Here is a 19,844-nt window from a genome sequence, read left to right as displayed (position 1 = left end):
TAAGTAATGTGCACAAGGTTACAGAGTAGGCAGGCCCAGCAGGACGTGAACCCAGGTCTGTCTGATTCCAAGTTCATGCTCTAGTCTTTCCACAGCCTCCAGATCCCTGGGGAGCAGACTGGGGGTGTATTGCCGGTTTCCCTACAGATCAGCCCACAAATGTAGGCGCTGGGAGGGGCATCCAGGGAGGGCTCTGTTCTCCATTGTTCCCCCGCCACTGTGGGTGCCCCTGCCTGAGAGGTGGCTGGGCTCCCTGCCTCAGTAATCACCCCTGGAGAGTGGCCGAGGTCCGGCGGGGGCCATGGGTGACCAGCTAGGGAAGGGTGCCCTGTCTCATTTCTGGGGTGGGGGGGATATGAGGGAGGTTTAAAAAGTTACCCATCCACCCCCATCCTTGCTTCTGATTGACCCCACCCTGAGCCAGGCTAGGGTAGAAGCTGCTGGATGCTGGGCAACCTGGCTAATTGCTAAGAAGCTAGGGCAACAGGGTATGGCTTGACATAATTATAGTTTTTTCTGTTGCTGCCGGCCTGGCTCACAGACGAGGGTGTAAGGAGGCTCCAAACAGCCTACATCACACATTAGCACAGCAAATTGGGCCTGCTTGGCAGCCACCAGGCCCCTGGGGGGGCCCCACGGCCTGGCCCACCATCTAGTGCAGGATGTCCTGAGTCTCAGGGGAGGGCCCATGCAGACCACCCCGCCCTTGCTCCCCACTCAGCTCCCAGGTGTCCCTTTGGGGATGGGGTATAAGTCTTCCAGTAGCACTTTGAATCAGCGCTTTCTCACTCCAGCTTTCACTTAGCTGTCCAATGAGATAAGACCTGCCTCTCTCCTGAGGGAAAGAAAAGGTTGTACTTTGTAAACCAGGGGACTGGCCCTACCACCCGCTATGGCTCTGCTGGTCCTCTCTCTTTTCCACCAGGTTGACCTCTTGAACTCTTTTCACCCCAGAGTTCTCTTCTGCTCTTAGCCCCCACAGAAATGCCCAGTAGGGCTTGCGATGCACATACGTGAGCCCCACATTCCCCTTCCATCAGCCCACTTGTGGAGGGCAGGGGTCTGAGACAATAGAAAGAGCAAGGGACTGGAGCCAGCTGCAAAGTGGTAAAAGTGCTGGCTCAACTCCCCTTAACCATTCTGAGCCTCAGCTTCCACAGCTGTCGAGGAGAGAGGAGAGAGGAGGAATTACTCAAGGGCTCGGGAAGGGCAGACGGAGATGCTGAGACACAGAGGGCAATGTCCAGGTCCAGGCCAGGTGGAGGGGCTGGCATAGGGTGAAGGCTGGGCCTACCCTTGATGTTGTTCCCAGTTGGACAAGGGGGCCTGACCTCCATCCCTCCTATGGCCTCTTTCCAACTCAGGCCTTTCTGGCTGTGGAGAGAGTGACCACCTGCCATGCTCACCTGTCCCAGGTGAGCACCCTGGCTTCCTGGGCTCACATAATTAAGTGTGGGACAGAGTCCCTCGGGCCTAGGTCTCAGTTCTGGCCACTTTCTGAGCACTCTGAGCCAGGCTGGGTGGGAGTGGCAATTGTAAATGTGTCTACAAACTCTTTGAGAGGCGGGGTCTGTATCACCTCTCCTTGCCACAGGGCCATGCAGGCCTTGGATGACTGCTTTGCCCAAGATAGTAGGATAGGAGTATCACTACATGACTTCTGAGCTCATGTCACAAGAAGCCATGGAGCTTCTACCTTATTTGCAGGTACACTTGTGCTGGAGTCCTGAGCCACCATGTTAGAAATCTGACTGCCATGAGGCCGCCATGCTATGAGGAAGCTCGAGGCCCATGGAGAGGCCACTGTAAGCGCTTTGATCAACAGTTCTTGACTTTGAGTCTTTCCAGCCCAGACACCTAACACAGGAGTGGTCAAGCCTTCAGAAGATGCTAGAACTAGCCATCCAGCCACTCCAGGTTTAAGTCTTCTCAGCTGAGGTCTCAGATGTTATGAAGTAGAGACAAGCTGTCCTCACTATGCATTTTCTGAATTTTAGACCCACAGAATCTATGAGAGCACCACTGTGTTTTGTGATTCTTTGCGTAGCAATAGCTAATAACCCAAACAGTGAGATTTAAATTGGGCGATGGGGGGAAAGTTCTTCCCAAGAGCCTGAGTTGGAGAGGGCTGTGAGCCTAGCTGTGAACACCAGGGGGATGGAAGATGGGAGCTGCAGAGGTGAGTGTTGGTTCTAGCTGGGTAGGTATACAGGCCCTGGTCCATCTGATAAACTGATATAACTGCCACAGTTATGCTCCTCCACCAAGGCTGTTTGTTTCTAGGTGAGAGCCCTCAGCCCTTCAGCCATAATTCATGTGATTAGATGCTGCTAGCCTCTAAAAAGCCCTCCTCCTAAAGCATAGAACTAGGACCAAGCATAAGGTTTCTGTGGTTTGAGTAGGTCACTGGAAGGTAGCACTGTCACCTCCCTGGATTGAGGACTTAGACCTCTATTAATGCAACCCAAGAATACATTCACTTTTACAACCACATGTCTGAGTGGAGCTGACTGTGAACTACAATCCTTAGGTTGCTCTTGTGCTGCTGTGAGTACTGGCAACTCTTCAGCCCAAGTTAGTGCTAGGTCTGACCTGCCTGTGGCTACCGTGGCTGGGAAGACAAGTCACCATCACTATCTGGGGAGTGATGTTGCACTGAGAGCTCTGAACCCCCAAACACTTGGATCAGCCTGGCTGTGACTCAGTCAAGAGGCCACCCTGTCCACCTCTGCAGCCACTCAGGTCTGAGGAAGGCAATGTGAGCATATGGGAAGGATCTTTCCCAGCAGTCAGTAGTGGGGAATCAAACCAGAGCACAAGAGGGTATGAGTTCTGATACCTGCTTCTCGCCATTCCCCACTTCTTATTGCTTCCTCAGTAATGAGATCAGAGATTGGGTGAAGGAGCAGGTCCTCTCACCCCAGGGGACTCCCCAAATAAGCCCCAGGAGGCAGGGCCCTATTACCAGGGAGTTTCATGCTCCCTGAGGCCCACCTTCCCCACTCAGAATCCAGACCAACAAATCTGGCATTGAGCTGAGGGACATTCAACATGCACTGCTGGCATAGTAGCTCCCCTGCTCTTGGTTGAGGCATCCCCCACTCCCAAGTGACCAGGATCAGAGTTTGGGTCAGGCCAGAGCAGTCCACGCCCCTGCAATTAATATTTCTGGCAGAACCCGGATGTAGAGCCAATTAGCTCTTTTCTCCGTCTTACCCCAAAGGAAATTGCCTTTCTCATCCGTCAACTCTCTAATTACCAGATGGGATGACTGAGATTTTGAGGACAATTAGGGGGCGGTCTGTCTTTTCCCAAACTCCCTGGTGTCCCCTCCTCCCCAGGCCCGCCCCTGTCTGGAGCCTTCCTCTAATTTGGAGCCACTTAGAAAAGACAAAGAAGCCTTTAAAGCTAAGAAGAATGTCTCCCGGAATGCATTCTGCCTGTTTTATAGCTGTGGCTGAGAAGGCTGGCGAATGTGTTAGTTAGTTCTGCAGAAGCACGAGGGAGGCACCCTGTTCAAGGGGCCTGTGGCCACAGCATCCTGCTGTAAAAATAGCTGCGGGTTTGATGGCTGGAGGAGGAGAAAGGGCAGGATTTGTCTGCCCGGCGTGCCAAGAGGCACTCTAAACCAACAGAAGAGGACCCTCCAAGCCAGGTCTGGGAACTCTTTGCTGGGTCCCACTTGGGCCTTCAAGGTTACCTCTCAATGGTTGGGATAACACTTGGCAGCAGTCCTCTCCCACCTGGCTGACCCTGGGCTCTCACTCACGTGCCTGCATACGTGAGCAGCTCTGTGGGTGCCCTGGGACATTTCATACATTCATCTGCTCTTCTCCCAGAGCAATGACCATTCCTGTTGTGTCCTCCTCATTCTTCAGGGCCTAGTCTGCTGGTCCCCAGTCCATAATGCCCCCCATGAACGTGTGGTGACACTTTCCATCTGGATCCTCTCACTCTTGGAAACACACCTGTTTTGTTCACCACTGTGTCTGCAGTGCCCAGCACTCAATAAGTACTCAATAAATATTTGATGAATGAATGAATAAAAGCATATTGTCTGACTGGGTTACTAAAATGATCCAAACCTATGGGTTGTCAAGGATGAGTTCTTAGTCCCCCAGAACACCCAGTATAGGGCTACAGAAGACCAAGACCATCAATGAGCATGGCCAATTTGAGTTGCCTTTGCTTGAAAAGTGGTGAGCTCCCCATCAAAGGCAGTATGCAAGCAAGGGCCACTTGATGGGGAGGCTGCAAAGGACACTCAGGATCTAGCAGGGCTGGACTCAGAGGGCCGATGGATTTCCATCTGAGCTCCTGGAGGCCAGATGGTTGGAGGCCTCGAGTTGGGGCAATGGTGGTAAGGCCAAGGCCAAGGCCAAGGGAAAGGCAGGTGGTCTTGCTCTGCAGAGTGGCGGTCAGAGAGAGACGGTGATCCCAGTGGGAGAGGACAGGGGAGGGAGCATGTGATGTGAGCAAAGGCTTCAAGGAAGGAGACTGAGGAAAGCATTTGTAAACAGTGGAGATCAAGGTAGTTCCTGGCAAGGGCAGGGACCAAGGGCTGTGGGCCTGGGAGGGCAGGGGACGGCCTGCTGACCATGAGGAGTTAGTGGTAAGAGGTTAGGAGTGAGGGGTGACAGGTGAAGTCACCTGCCTTAGCTTGTTTTAGAGTGGTCTGGGCGACACTGGTCACCTGGCAGGGGCATCTCTCCCAAGGCAGTTGGTCTCTTTCAAGTTTCCTTCTGGGCTTGGTCACCCCTGGGACCTCAGGTCGCCCTCTGGCAAGTGGGATGTTCTTCACCAGAAGCTAAGTACTGCTTTGACTCACCGGAGCCAAGCTGGGAATTCCAGTTTCACAGCTACTTGCTCCCAGAGGCCCCTGGCTGGGAGCACAGACCCCTCAGGGTTCTCTCTAACCCCAAGAACTGGCTGTCACAGTAGTCAGTTTGGTGCCGTAGTCAGTTAAGCCAGTGTAACCCAGCGATGGCAGCAGACCCGCCACAGGCCTACCCAGCTGACAAGGGACTTCAGCGGTGAGTTTTCATCAAGGACTCCAACCATGTGGGTTGTCCACCCTCCAAACCTGGGCCAATGACTTCATTCAGTGCCCACCTCCTTCCCACGGCACTGGGCCCAGTTACTGGGTTGCTGGCACCGTTTCTCAGATGCAGAAACTCAGGGTCTGTGCATTGCTGAGCGAGGGTCCCACAGTGAAGGCGGAACTCAGAGCTTCCCCTTCTCAGGGTCGTTGCATGCTCCCCACACCCCCACCCCTGCACCCCAGGGACTAATGTTTCCCAACCATCTCTTCCCGGGGGCTCCAGGGGCTCCACCAGATTTCTGACCAGCTCTTCCTGCTTTCATAATATGAAGGAGGCGGCCAGGGCAGGAAACAGTCAGGACTAATTTGCCAAGCGCTTGCGATCTCTGTGACTCACACCCACCTCACCATGATTCCCTCTGCATTTCCTTCCCTCCCCTCCTTCCCACAGGCCGGTTGGCTTAGGGCTGTCCTGGGCCCTCAGGAGCCCCCCACCCCCACCCCCCATCCCCCGTGGCCTGGTGGTGATCCCCGGAGGCAGGAGCTTAGGGGCATCCAGCCCTTGCATGAGGAAGCCTCCTGCCAGCAGGAAGTAGGAAGTATAGCTCAGATGGCAACATCTCTCCTGCTCAGCAAGCCCAGAGTCTGAGGCCCAGGTCCAAGCTCATGGACTGGGCAGGAAAGTCTGCTCCTAGGGCTGGTACAGACAGCGGCCACCTGTCCCTCCTCGTAGGCCCAGACAGGGCAGGCCCCTGCCTCGCTCGCACAGCCTGATTCCTGCAGTGGGTCGAGGTGGGCTGGGACTGGAATCCAGGCTCCTGCCCCCAAAGACGATTCCCCTTCACCCCAGCTTGCTGTGGAGCCTGTGGTAGGTCCCTGCCAGGGCACAGCATGTCAGGGCCTGGCCCCAGGTCAGGGCAGAGGTTCCATGTCTCAGGGAGGTCAGAGAGACTGGCCATAGTCAGCCAGTCTGGGATGGCTCGGGGAGGGGAGCATTGGGATGGGCAGAACCTTCTGGAAACTTCCTTCTGGAACTACTAGAAAGAGGGGCTATCAGCCTGACACCACCACTTATTGGCCTTGGGCAAGTCACTTCCCCACCTGTGCCTCAGTTTTCTCACCTGGAAAATGGGGTAAGGATTGACTATGAAGACACATGTTTTATGAGTAGAACATAGCCCGACCTTTAAAATGTTAGCTACTCTTCTTATCAGCATCATCACATTCTCTCCCCCAGGGCCGTGGCTCAGTCATACCAGGGCCTAGAGGCCTAAGGCCAGCTCCCGGGACAGTTAAGCTGTCCTGTGCCCAGGGACAAGTGGGCTCACTGACTGAGCCCAGCACTGCCGGCCCTGGCAGCCGATCAGACGTGTTGGGCCCCAGGCGGGGGCTGACTTGGCTGGACAGACGGGGCAGCCGAGTTGCACTGGACACACAGTGGGGCCCACCAGGGACAGGTGCAAGGTTCAGCCTGGCACATGTGCTGGAGAATTCTCAGGCTGGGCCAAGCTTCGTGGGGATGGGCCATGTCTGGATATGTGTGTGTAGCCAGAGTGGAATGGAGATCTGATTTTTCAATTCTACCTCATCAGCGTCACCTCCATCTTTCTTTTGTCTCTTTGTTTTTTAACTCCCTGGGCATTTTCAATGCCCTGAGGGGCCAGGGCTGGGGAGGGTAACAGTGCCACTCATAACTACAGGGCAATAGTAGTCCTGTTGGTTGAAGGGCACCCGTGGGCCAGATTAATGCAGAAACCCTCTGCACGAGTTGACTAGGGGGTGTCACCTACTCTGCACTTTTCATAGGAGAGGACTGAGCCTTCTGGAGGATGATGTCCCACCCAGAGTCACATGGCTTAAGAGGTCAGACAATTTTGCAGCCCTGAATTTCCCCCAGCTGGTGTAGGTGGGAGCTCTCCTGGCCTTGCACGGCCCAAGGTCCAGTCTTCCCAGCTGGTTCCAAGCCTCTGCTTATTGTGTGTCCTTAGCTGAGAGGCCCTTCCCGGGCCTTGGTGCCTTAACTACAGAGATCCGGTTGGCCCAGTGCTGCTGGAGGTCTGCATGGCTTGGACCATCTCTGGATCCCACAACCCCACCCACTCTGAATGGCCCCAGACAGGTGTCTGGCAGGGAGTCCCCCATCCTGTCTTTTGTCACCTTCCAAACTGTTGTCCGGACCTAGAGCACTATTTAAAGACCCATCTCTGGACTGTCCCATCCCTGCTGCAGCCTGAAGGAGCACGCCAGACCATGGTAGGCTGGGGCTTCCCTGCCTCCTGACCCTGACCTCATCCCGTGACCTTGACTTGATTTGTGATTCTGACCTTCACCTCATTGCCTGAACTCACCTTATCCTTGACCTTGCTCCTCTCACTGACATCCTTGCCTTTGACCTGATATCCCTGGTCCTGACTTTTTCTTCACCCTTGGTGTCATGCCTGCACCTGGCCCACCCTGAGCTGCCCTGAATGGGCGGCCAGTCCATCCATATGGGTCCTGATTTGAGTCTGCTTTCCTAGACTGGGTGGGGAGAGTGGAGAGAGACAGGGAGAACACAAAGACATGGCAGAAGTGGGGCTCTGCTCCTGCTGAGAGGACATGGAGCCTGTGGGGGTCAGTTTGGGATTCTAGGACAGCCTGGGACCCATAGAGCCTGGTGTGGGGCCTGCTGGCCTTGCTTCAGGGTCCTTCAGGCCATGTGGGGCCTGTCCTGCTGCTTTTCCCTTGTCCCTGTCATCCAGCTCTGGGTCTCCCTGTGGTCTCTCAAGGGCACTGTTCTTCAGGGCCATCTCACACACCCTCATCAGTCCCTCTTGGCCTGAGAACTCTGACTCGGCTGTCAAGCCCCCGCTCAGAAGCCACCTCCTCTGGCAGGTGTGCCTTGAGTGCCCCAGTGACAGAGTGGCTTCTCTGTGTTCTCAGCGCCTGTCCCTCCCTCCATCATCCACTACTGATTGTCTGTCTCCCAGCTGGACTATGAGTTCCTTGGGAAGAGGGATGGGGCCTGTTTCAGCTCTGGGTCTCTGGGTCTGGGCACAGGGCCTGGCTGGAGGTCAGCAGGTACCTAATACATGTCCTGATGCTTTGAGATACGCACAAATGGGGAAATGGAGGCTCGGAGTCTGCAACTGATTTACTTAACATCACAGAGGCTGTGAGCAGCGAAGCCAGAATTAGAGCTCAGGTCTGGGCAGCCCTCTTATGCTTTGAGGTGTTCCTTTCAGGGAGTTTTATTTTTCTAGTGGCAAGTTATAATAAGGGAATTCCCAAGACAGTTGGGCTGCAAAGGGTCCCGGCTGGGAGATCAGAAGGCTGGTCACAGCCTGTTTCCCTCTGTGCAGCCCTCCCTCTCAGGCTTTCAGAATAGGGCTTGGCACACAGTAGGGCGATGTTTCACAGGATGGATGTGGAAGGCTGGGGTGAGGCAAGGATGGGTGATGCTGAGCACAAGTCTAAGGAGAGAAAGGACAGAATATTCCACAGACGGAAGTGATCGTTTTTTATTAATCAGAGGGAAATGTATATGTAATTATGTGAGATGAACTCTGCAGGGAGGTTCTTTTCTTTATGATGTCTGAAGGGATTTATAAATATTACAGAGGTTTTACAGCATCATAACGTTCTGGCTGCCCTGCCAGCCCCCTTTCAAAGGATTAGTGGAGACAAAGCACCCAGTAAAAGCTAATTATAAGTCAGGCGGGTGCTGCTGCTCCTGAAGTGAGCCCAGGCGCCAGAGGGAAGTGGGGGAGAGTGCAGGGGTGGGGGAAGTTGGATGGTGGGGCAGGAGTGAGCTGGGGGGAGGGGAGACCACACAGGTACTTGGGTGGGGGCACAGGAAGCCCATGCTCTGGGGATGGGTAGACAGGGCTTGGCTGGAGGGTGGTGTAGGCTGAGATGGAGGCAGGAGCTGGGGGTGGGGGGGGGGGAGGGGAGCAGGAAGCCTGTATCTGTTCCACCTCTGAGCCAGTTTGGGGACTTCTTGCACATGGCTGCTGAGGGAAAGGTCCCCTCCTCAGGGGGGTCTTGAGGACCAAGAGCTTTCAGCAAATGCCCAATAATGGACTCGCAGGCACAATGACATCCTGAAAGAAACGTGGAGACAGGAAGGCTGGCCAGAGACCCTGGAATTATTCCATGTGGGTGGTCGCCTGGCTACCTGCTGGGGAATTCTCCTCTGAGCTTTGGGTAGCTATTTGCAAACCGGTCCCCACTCTGAGCTAGGCCCTGGTTGGGGCAAGGGCCTTCAGGGATGGCCAGACACAGACATATGGAAGGGCAGCGTGGTACATGTGCTACAGGGTATGGCTGCCCTAAACTGGTGGGGAAGGAAGAATCTGAGAGATTTAAATTGGCCTGGGGGTCAGGGAAGGCTTCTCAGGAGATGGCAGAGGAGTAGAACCTGGAGGGTGAGGATTCTATTAGATGGAAGGCAGGGAAGGAGTTCCAGACGGTGGGAATGTCAGGGGCAAAAATTGGGAGAGAAGGAAGCTCAAAGAAGGTTTGGGGCAGAGTCAGGGCACTTAGGTGGGTGGGTGTGGAAACTCTGGGAGAGGGACAAAGGACAGACCTTACAGGCTGAGAAGTCCCAGTGTTATCCTAAGAACACTGGGGAGGACGGCAGGAGAGGAAATGGGCCCCATTTGTGGTCTGATGCTACAAAAGATGCCCCTCTCTGCTTCACAGCCTGGGCGCAGACCACCCACCTTCCGGAGCCCGGGGGCCCAGGTCAGGAAGCAGCTGTCTGGCCCCGTGGGGTGGGCGCTCCGCAGGCTTCTTGCCGTGAGCTGGAAAACCACCCTGCTTATCTGCAAGGCTTCATTAAGGGCTTTGTCTGTCTGTCTGCTGTGGGCTGGAGGGTGGCAGGTGTGTCGTTCAGGACGGTGACACTGTGGGAAATGAGGCATGAGGGTTGGGAGGTGGTGAATGGCTGACCTCCCAAGGAAGGGGCTTCTGCAAGGCCTCCCCTGGTACCTCACAGGCACCGAGAAGAGCGCGGAAAAGAACAGAAGGAGGAGCCAGCTCCAATGTGTTCTCCATGTTTGATCAGTCCCAGATCCAGGAGTTTAAAGAGGTTGGTCAGTGCGACCCGCGGCCTTTGGGAGGACTCATGGGAGGACTCATGCAATGTGCGTGAATCACTTGGGGGGCTGGCAAGGCACGGGCATCCCTCAATCCCTGAAGGGTGATGATGTCACTAATCTTAGTGGCCACATGGTGTGTCTCAGAACCCGGAGGTGTGCCTGCTGTCCTCGGGCAGTCCCGACCCCTCTCCACCTGGGCCTTTGCTTCCTGTGTGACCTTGGGCAAGTCCCTCCTCTCTGAGCCTGTTTTTCTCTCAGTGCAAGAGAGTTGCTGTGAGCATGACATGAGGGTGGGCATGAAGCCCCAGCAGTAGGAGCTCGGTGTGGGTGGGCCATCACTCTCATGCTGGTGTCTCACTGAGCTGGATAACCGGGTGGCCAGAAGGACATGCCCAGAGGTTCCCCGGGCAGCAGTTTGTAGGAGGACAGCCCCTGGGGAGAGGGGTTGTTTCTGGGGAGGGAAGCTGGGTTGGGGTGTGTCGGTGGGCTCAGTGCCCATGTCTCTGCCAGGCCTTCACCATCATGGACCAGAACCGCGATGGCTTCATTGACAAGGAAGACCTGAGGGACACCTTTGCTGCCCTGGGTGAGTGACCAGCAGCCAGGGAGAGTTGGGGCTTGGAGCAGAGCCGAGCCCGGGCCATCCAGAAAGAGTGAGTGGCTGCGGGTAGCCAGGACAGTAGGCGCAGTGAGTACGAGGGTCTCGTGTGCCATTTGGGGGTGCAGGGAAGGAGCAGCTGCTGCCTGGAAGGTCAGAAAGTACTCCTGGCTATTTGAGGAGGACTCTCCAGGGAAGCGGGGAAAGCATTTCAGGCCCAGGAAGAGACCTGTGTAAAGGTCTGGAGTGGAAGGCCCAGACGGGGTAAAGGGTTCAAGTCGCTGCGGCTGGGAAGAGGCTGGCAATGGGCGCAGATCTCAAAGATACGGGGCTTTGGCTGCCAGGGGAGGCGTTTGCCCTATAAGGCCCAGGGAGGGGCCTGAAGGGGGCCTCACGGACGGGGCGTGGGTGGAAGCTGAGGCTGGGGGAAGGGGGCAAAACCAAGCTATGTCTGGATGGAGCTTTGAGCTCCTAGAGATCTGCTTGTCCCCTGCGACCATGATGCATCCCAGAGTCCCCACCTCCAGGCAGCCAGTTGCTCCCTCCTGGAGCACATGAGCCTGAGGCCCAGGTCTTCCTGCCCCTATGCACCTCAGCTTCAGTTTCTTTGGGCCTCAGTATCCTCATCTGTAAAATGGGGATGACAAACAACTTGCTGAGGTGGTGGCAGGAGGCAGTGAGGCTGGGGGCAGTCCAGTGCTGAGTGTGGCTGAGCGTGCCCCATCCCGAGGTCCCCAGCAGGTGCAAGGGGCCTTAGGGCTGAGTGGGAGGCGGGTGGATGGTAGAGCTGGGAGACTGTGCAGGACACTCCGTGGTCTTATGCTCTGTTCCTGGGCTGTCTGCAGGCATAGTCCCCTCTGACCCTCGTTGTGCTCTCTTGTATCCCGTCTCTCCCCTCCCCCAGGCCGCATCAATGTGAAGAACGAAGAGCTAGACGCCATGGTGAAGGAGGCCCCGGGGCCCATCAACTTCACGGTCTTCCTGACCATGTTTGGGGAGAAGCTGAAGGGTGAGTGAGGCCCCAGTTGCCCTGGGGAGGGAGGAGTGAGTAGGTGTGGGCAGGCTGGGCTCTGTGTGCAGATGTGCCCCCCAGGGATACACACCCCAGCTGGGAGCATGGTATCCCCTGCAGGAACACACACTTTCCCAGCCCTGCCTCAGTTTCCACCTCTACACCACAGAGTGGGTGTAACTGTAGTAACCCCGTCTTGCAGGACTGTGAAGGGCCCAGCAGGACAATTTGTGCAGCATCAGGACACTGTCCCAGCCCCACCTCACTACCTCTAGGCTCGTCTTGCCTGCTCTGCCTCACCAATCATGACAGGAAGTGGGGATATGGGGGGTGGTGTTCTGGAAGCTACTGTGGCCGACTCCAGTGCAACAACCAGAGAACGGATGGAGGGGCCTCATTCACAAGTGAGGAGACTCGGGCTCAAAGGGCTCGCCACACCATTCCCAAATGCCCCAGCATCAAATCTGTGGAGATGGAACCAAACCTCGACTCCTGGCTCCAACCACTGCACCTCCTGAGACACAGTGTCAGGCCTGGGGCTTCGGGTGGGACAGGGGTCTGGGCATCTCTGTCCCTTTCTCTCTAGGCCGTGGGAGCTGACTCCCTACCCCTTAGAGATGTCCCCTGGGTTCAAGGATTCCATGGTCAGAGGGAAGGGCCAGCCTGGGCTGTGGCTGTCCTGGGAGGTGGTCCTTGGAACCACCCACCCTCAGGATGCCCTTGCCTGATGCCCTCCCTGCCTTGGCTTGATCTGGGTATAAGACCTCACCCCCCACTGACCCAGCGTGACCTTGGGCAAGGCTTGTCTGCTCTTTGTACCTCAGGTCTTTGTCTGTAAAATGGGCATTGTGTTAGTTTCCCAAGGCTGCTGTAACAAATGACCACAAACTTGATGGTTCAAAAATTCGGCCATGTATTCTCTCAGCTCTGGAGCCGGGAGTCCGAAATCTCTCAGGAGCCTGCTCCTTCAGGGGCTCCAGGGGAGAACACATTCTTTGCCTTTTCCAGCTTCTGGTGGCTGCCTCGCTCCCATCCCTGCCTCTGTGGTTCACTGCCCCAACTTCTTTCTGTGTGTCTTCCTCTGCTTCACCCTTAGAAGGACACTTGTCATAAGATTTGGGGCCCAACTGGATAATCCAGGATCATCTCCCCATCTCAAGATCATTTCTTTACATCTGCAAAAGCCTTTTTTCCAAGGAAGGTGACATATCCCGGTTCTGGGGATGAGGACATGTACATATCATTTGGGGACCGTGATTCAACCCACTGCGGGGATGACCTTGCGTACAGCACAGATTTTATTTGGTGAAAAATCATAACACTCTCCTGGGTTGTGACCTGCCGGCAAGTATGATAGGATGGTCTGGCTGATTCTAGACCAGAAGGAGGCCAACAATTGACCTATTACTGAACAGCCTCACCCTCCTGTGGTAGCAACAAGGAAACTGAGGGCTGGAGAGGGGCCAGGCTGTGGGCCTAGGGCTGTCCAGCTAACTCCAGAAGTGCCATTAGGCCCACCTTCGGGCAGCATTCGGGGTTATTCCCGGGACCATGACCACCTCCTGGAAGAGCTCAAATGCCTAGGGGCCAAGGGCAGGGGCATACTCCTGGGGAGAAGGGAGTGTGACTCCAGCCAGTGACCTAGTGACTTTAAAGGGAGGCCTGAAGTTCTTATTGGTCTGTGGCCAATAAGCTAAGAGGAATGACTCAGGGCCACGTGGGGGAGTCAGGGCTGCAACATTTTCTCATTCGCAGGGCCGCTGGAACTGGGGCTCCAGATGAACATGTCATGTGAACTTGGCTGAGCCTGCATGCTTGGCCAGCTGTGGGACAGGAGCTGGGGCTGGGGCAGGCATTGTCTCATCCCTCTAATTGGGACGAGGACACATGGTCATAAACTTCCCAATAGCGACGGGGGAATGCAGCCATTCTGCAGCCATTTGATAAGGTTAGCAGTCCACAGAGCAGATTGGTTGTGGGGCCAGCACTGCCAGGCTTGGTCACTCTGGGCCATCCTCAGAGATGCTGAATGACCCAGACACCATCCTGTCCTGGATGAGATCCCAGTCTGATGGGGGAGACATAGATGGCCCTAACCTAGTCTGATGGGGGAGACACAGCCGACCTTGACCCAGTCTGATGGTCAGGGGCACAGAGAGGCAGAACAAGCAGGGGGTTCTGGAGCCCCCAAAGAGTTGACTTCAAACCCTTTCTCTCCTTATTAGTGGGACCTCAGGCAAGTAACAGACCCTCTCTGAGCCTCAGTTTCCTCTTTGACAAATTGGGGAATAATACCACGTGGGTAGGTAGTGGTAGGTGAAGCTCCCTAAAACAGTGACGCTGCAGGGTGGAGCTCCGCACGGAGCCCTCAGATGTGTTTGCGGCCGTGATTGAATAATGTTTGTCTAGATCTTTACCATTAACGATACGTTATCTTAACTGATCCTGGAGAGTGGGGCAAACACTACCTTTGTCTCCATTTCATCGATGACACAGCTGAGCCTTAAAGAAGGACGGGGACATCCCCTGGTCCACTGTGAGTGGGGACAGTGTGACAGAGGGGAAAGCACCAAGTGTGGGTCACCAGGTCACCTGCTGTCATTCACAAAGTCTGTGAGGCCTTGGGCAAGATCCTTCTTTTTCTGGGCCTCAGTTTCCCCATCTGTACAACCAGGGGCCGGGTATTCAATGTCGTTATGGGAATAGAGCCATTTATTCTGACATCTTTCCCCAAAGCCCATGCTATAAAAGTGCTAAAACCAGAGCTGCTCCTCCCCACTGTCCTCTGCACTGCCCCTCATGCAACAGCCTGTTGGCCCATTTGCCCACCCCTGGCTGGGACAGTCTTGCAGACCTTTCCAGTGCTACTGCCTGAGCCTCAGCCTTCGGGCCCCAGTGCAGCACTCTTTCTCCTCCAACCACAGCCTCTCACGCACACCTTGGGAAACGCGAAAGTCCCAGAGTTGCCCCCTCGACTCATTAATCACACAGCAGCATCAGCTGCAAGAATTTGAGCAAGTCAGTTAAGCTCTCTGAGCCTCAGTTTCTTTGCACGTAAAATGGGGCCAATCATCAGGAGGGTTAAGCGGGTACTGAGTGCTCAGTCAGGGTCTCCATGTTCAGGTGGCCCTGGGCTGGCAAGATTTCTCCCCCAGGCGTAGACTTCCTGACCAATTACTATGATGCTTCAGGGCTTGGCTCTGAGGCTACCTTTGCTGCCTTAGAATCAGCCGTGCAGCTTGTGCAGCACTACATACAGTGCCCTTGGCTGTTACTGCTCTTCCTTGTCTCCCTGCAATCTCCCTTCTCGTGCTTCAAGTGGGCTTGGCTCTGACTGTGGAGCGGAAGTTGGGGAGGAAGCTTCCCAAGCCATTGCCCTCTGTAGGGGCCGTGGGCCCCACCCACCCCCAGCCCCTACCCAGCCTGTGCCCATCCTCTTCATCCTGGCACTCTCCCTGCCTGTGTGTGCTGCTTCTAGGCACGGATCCAGAGGAGACCATTCTCCATGCCTTCAAGGTGTTCGACACTGAAGGGAAAGGTTTCATCAAGGCTGATTTGTAAGTCCCCTCTGCCCTCCGTTTTGGCTTTTCTTTCCCCAAAACCTCAGGTGATAAAGGAGCTGGGGTGAGTTCCCTGTGGGTGGCAGCCTAGTGTCCTCTCTGCCCAGAACTCAGCCAGCTCAGGCAAGTGTCTTCCCGGGAGCCAGGAGACCACTGCCCTGACTAGCTCAGCCATCTCTTGATGTCCCTTCTCCTCTCTGGGCCCCCATATCTGTGTGGAAATGTACAGGCAGTGTGGGGTCACCAGGGGAGGGCTTCCCAGTGGCAAGGGGGCTGGGGGTGGGGGGCCCTTGAAGGGTGACTAAGGGTGGCCAGGCTGGGACAGCAGGGTTGGTGAGGAGTGGGCTGTGGCTGGAGGGTGTCAGTGGATGTGGGTGGGGGAGACCGAGCACAGAGAGGCAGGCAGGGCCTGTGTGGGGTAGCTCACTCACCAGGCCCTGGAGCTCGGCTCTGCCCTGGGGGCATATGAGAGCCTGAGAAGGAGTTAGGCAGGGGCAACATGGAGGCCAGCCTGGAGGAGGAGAGGAGAGGGTTGCAACCATCATGAAGACCTTGGCTGTTAAGATACAAGGCAGTGGATGGGTAAGTGAAACACCAGAGTCCAGAGCCAATGGGATCCAGGGTTCTGGGGAGAGGAATGGGCCAGACGGTAGCTAGGGCCTGAGCGGATACTGGCATGGAGACGAAGCCCTGGGTACAGACAAGCTAAGCTGGGGATGCACAAAGAGTGAGGTGGCTGTGGGCAGCTGTCCAGTGGGCCACTGGGCTGGCAATATGGGGCTTGGGGTCACTGACTCCTCCTATGCCTGGGAGCCTCAGACCAGTGAGAACACAGGGCAGAGAGCCAAGAGTGGCGAGGAGGGACAGATAGGGCGGTGGCTACCTGCCCAGGGCCAGGGACACTGAGCTGACTTCTGAACAGTGTCTGGGCCATCCCTTCAGAGCCTCCAAGGGCTGGCGGGGCCTGTGGGTGGTCCTGGGCAGGCAAGATTTCTTCCCCAGGCTTAGACTTCCTGACCAATTACTGCGATGCCTCAGGGCTTGGCTTTGAGGCTAGTTTTGCTGCCCTGGAATCATCACTTAAGGGAGGTGGGGTGGGAGGGGGCAGGGAGGCAGTGGGGAAGTGTGGAGGGTCTGTCTTGTCTCTCACACATTCCCACCCCCAAAGCTGTGAGTCACACACTCCCCAGGGGAGGGGGTGATGAAGGTTTCTCCAGGCTGCAGCTCTCTCCCTTATCCCTCCCTCAGGGTTTATGGTTCCCACTCCCATCTTGGGGACCTGAGGGAGGTGCTGGAACACCTTCTGGAATAGCCTGGACCAACCCCTATACTGCCATTCACCTTCACTCCCACCAGCTCAAGGTCAGGGCTGGGAGGAACCCTTTGGGGACCCAATTTGGGAATCAAAGGCGCCACCCTGGGGATACGGGACCTGGAAGATGTGGCTGCTTGCCAGGCAGGCCACAGAGGAGGCTCTGGTTGAAACAGAGTCTGTGCAAGTCCCCAGCTTGGAGAGTTGGAAACTGTGACTGTCCTGTAGTAACGTAAATAATGGAAAATGTGCGTTAGTCCTTAGCGTGGCTTGTTGGTGCTGGCGCCACAGGAGGCTGGGTGCTCAGGGCCCGGCTCAGGCCTCTGATCCCATTCCTGCCCACTGCTTCCCCCTGAGAGCCTTCTGCCACCCCCCCACACACACCCCCCAAGCTCCTAAGTCATCAGTCCCTCCCAGCACAGCCTCCAATGCAGCTGCCATGCCGGTCCTCTAGGCCCAGGCAGCTCTGACCTCTGTGGGCAGCTGCCCTGGGCCACCTTGGGGATAGGCCCCACCGTACCCCTGCAAATCATTACCCCTCCAGAATCTCAGTTTCCCTCTCTGTAAAGGGGAACAATGGCGCTCATTTCCCAGGGCCGTGAGGAGAAAATAAGACGTGGGCAGGCCCCGGAGGAAGTGGACCTGGATAGGACTTCCCACTCCTGGCTATAAGCACCTTGCATGCTGTAGAGCACTACGCAGCTGTCAGCGACCATCACAAACTGGGAAAGCAGTGCATCTAGAACCAAGGCAAAGAGGCTGCCGTCAGTAACCTTGAGGTTGCTGATTAGTGCACAATGGAATATCAGAACGGCCCCCAAGATCATTTCATTTGGTCCCCACCTGATGCTGGGAGGAGAGTCCATGTTACAAAGGAAGAAACTGAGGCTCAGAGCTGAACGGGCCCTCTGAGACCATATGGCTATGTGGGGGCTGTAGGGTCAGCCCCAGCCCCAACCTCTACCCCCATTGGTGTCCTCTTGGGCCAGGACTTCTCCCCCCAGCCCACCTCCCTCATCACCGTGGGATCTGCGTGTCCACGCACAGGGCGGCCCTCCCCTGAACATGACCCTTTCTCTCCCTGAGCAGCATCCAGGAGAAGCTCATGACCCAGGCAGACCGGTTCAGTGAGGAGGAGGTAAGCACCGGCTTTGTAGGGTGCCGTTCAGTGCTGCTAAGAGTCTTCCTGGGGGTGCAGCCCAACACTCTCAATAGTCACCCCCACCCAGATCACTCTTCTTTAGATGCTGAGATGGTGTCTCCCTTGACTCCCTGGATAAAAACAAGAAGGATGGGGTGGCTGTGGGTCCCTGGCCTGTGGCCTGGCCTCTGTGCCCTCCACCGCGCTGCCTCCAGCTGCACTCTGACTTCCTTGGATGACCCCCTGCTCTGGCTCCCATTTGGCCCTGGTCCAGGCTGACTCCCTGCTCCTTGCTCAGGTCAAGCAGATGTTTGCCGCTTTCCCACCAGATGTGTGTGGCAACCTGGACTACAGGAACCTGTGCTACGTCATCACACATGGTGAAGAGAAAGACTAGAAGATCGTGAGCCTCCCCCGCAGTCAGAGGCAGCAAACCTGGGGGTGGGGGCCAGCAATGGAGAGCTCCTGAGGCCAATGTGTTTGAAGAAAAGGCTCTCCTCGCCTTGTGGGTTGGGGGCAAAGCAAGAATAAATAATGCTAATAAGATCTGAGTTTTCGTGATTAATGCTCCAGCTGGAGAGAAAGCTAAACATTCCTATGTTGTTGGTTTTTCCAAAACGTTTTACTTCCTTGGCTTTGCTCACATGTTCCTGATGAGCTGGTGTTTAGAACTAATTGGCAGTTTTAATGATCCCCAGCTGGGCCACAGGACACTGCCTTCATTTATGAAGCTTTTATTGAGCATCTAGTATATGCCAGACCCAGTGCCAGTGCTGGGTACACAGCAATGAGCCAGTCCTGTCCCTGGCAGGAAGATCATACTGTGAAGAGGACACGAATTGGGGTGGGAACACAGGGGGAAGAGGATGGAACAGTTCAGGAGAGACCTGGAGGGGTAGATTCAAGGGATGTTTAAGGAGTAGGCAACGAGTTCTTAAACAGGACAAACATAGCACCGACCAGGAAATGAAAGTGCGTAAATTGCACTTCATAAAAATTAAAAACTTCCTCTCAGCAAAAGACAGCATGAAGAACGTGAAAAGGCAAGATGCAGGGTTAGAGAAGCTTTTGACAAGAATAGATCTTGATGAAGCCCTCATATCCCAAACATATTTTTAAAAAACCCTACACGTCAATAATGGAAAAATAACAACCAAAACAGGTAGTGACAAAAAAGGATATTCAAATAGCCAATAAAGACCTGAAAAGATATTCAACTTCATGCCTCATAAGGAAAATACACATGAAAAATTCCGTACAGTGCATGCCTACCACGGCTAAAATTAAAAAGATTGCCAATGCCAAGTGTTGGTGAGGATGTGGAACAAACAAAACTTCAATTTAGGTAGCAGGAATGTAAAGTGGGCCAACCACTTTGGAATTACCTGCTAAAGTTAAAATATATGCATATCCTGAGCCAGCGGTTCCACACTTAGGTATATACCACCAAAACATCCATCATCCATCCTTCAAAAGACATGTGTAAAAATTTGCAGATTTATAAGAGTCCCAAATTGGAAATAAGACAAATGTCCATCAAGAGGAGAACTGATAAATAAATGATACGGTTCGTGCATTGGAATGCCACACAGCAATAAGAATAAACTACAAAAAAAAAAAAAAAAAACAAAAAAAGAAAAAAGAAAAAAATAATAATTATAAAAATAGAATAAACTACAGATACACACGACAACATGGTGATGCTGTCATCTATTACATAGCATGGAAGAAGACACACAAAAGAGAGCTTACTTTATTTATTTTAAAAATATTCATAAGAGTATCCTTAAAAAAGTTTTTTATTGAGATATAATTCACATACCATAAAATTCACCATTTTAAAGTATCTAATTCAGTGGCATTGAGTGAATTAAGTACATTCAAAATGTTGTGCAACCATCACCACTATCTATATCCAAAACATTTTCATCAACCCAAGCAGAAATCCATTAGCAGTCACTCCCCATCCTTCCTGCACCCAGTCCCTGGCAACCAACCACCAGTCTTTTTGTTTTCTATGGATTTGCCATTCTAGACATTTCACATAAATGGAATCAGACAATATATGGCCTTTTGTGTCTGGCTTCTTAGCGTAATGT

At 54.5% G+C, this 19,844-nt stretch overlaps 1 protein-coding gene across 3 annotated transcripts; it reads left to right on the top strand.

The window, feature by feature from the left end:
- The first annotated feature begins 7,213 nt into the window (after positions 1-7,213).
- MYL10 (myosin light chain 10) lies at positions 7,214-18,277 on the top strand. 3 transcript variants are annotated; one of them, XM_019752704.3, is made up of 7 exons: positions 7,214-7,294; positions 10,020-10,112; positions 10,633-10,708; positions 11,625-11,729; positions 15,211-15,289; positions 17,694-17,742; positions 18,044-18,277. In XM_019752704.3, the coding sequence occupies exons 1-7, from the start codon at positions 7,292-7,294 to the stop codon at positions 18,140-18,142; spliced, it is 504 nt and encodes a 167-aa protein (XP_019608263.1). In that variant the 5' UTR covers positions 7,214-7,291; the 3' UTR covers positions 18,143-18,277. The 3 variants fall into 3 exon arrangements, with proteins under 3 accessions (XP_019608263.1, XP_088652886.1, XP_088652885.1); XM_088796760.1 differs by lacking the exon at positions 7,214-7,294 and adding an exon at positions 9,019-9,177; XM_088796759.1 differs by lacking the exon at positions 7,214-7,294 and adding an exon at positions 9,189-9,766.
- The last annotated feature ends 1,567 nt before the right edge of the window (positions 18,278-19,844 follow it).

Source organism: Rhinolophus sinicus, chromosome 3 (genome assembly GCF_057876585.1).
Source record: "Rhinolophus sinicus isolate RSI-liver-muscle chromosome 3, RSI-T2T, whole genome shotgun sequence".
Lineage (NCBI taxonomy): Eukaryota > Metazoa > Chordata > Mammalia > Chiroptera > Rhinolophidae > Rhinolophus > Rhinolophus sinicus.
The sequence above is the reverse complement of the archived record's forward strand: the minus strand, read 5'-3'. Positions and strand labels throughout refer to the sequence as shown.

What these genes read in the sequence shown, in the direction of transcription:
- MYL10 (XM_088796759.1), top strand. Translation starts at nt 9,671, where the DNA reads ATGGGCCCCATTTGTGGTCTGATGCTACAAAAGATGCCCCTCTCTGCT. An exon ending in AGATCCAGGAGTTTAAAGAG is followed by an intron (nt 10,113 to 10,632) that starts GTTGGTCAGTGC and finishes TGTCTCTGCCAG; the next exon opens with GCCTTCACCATCATGGACCA. An exon ending in ACCGGTTCAGTGAGGAGGAG is followed by an intron (nt 17,743 to 18,043) that starts GTAAGCACCGGC and finishes CTCCTTGCTCAG; the next exon opens with GTCAAGCAGATGTTTGCCGC.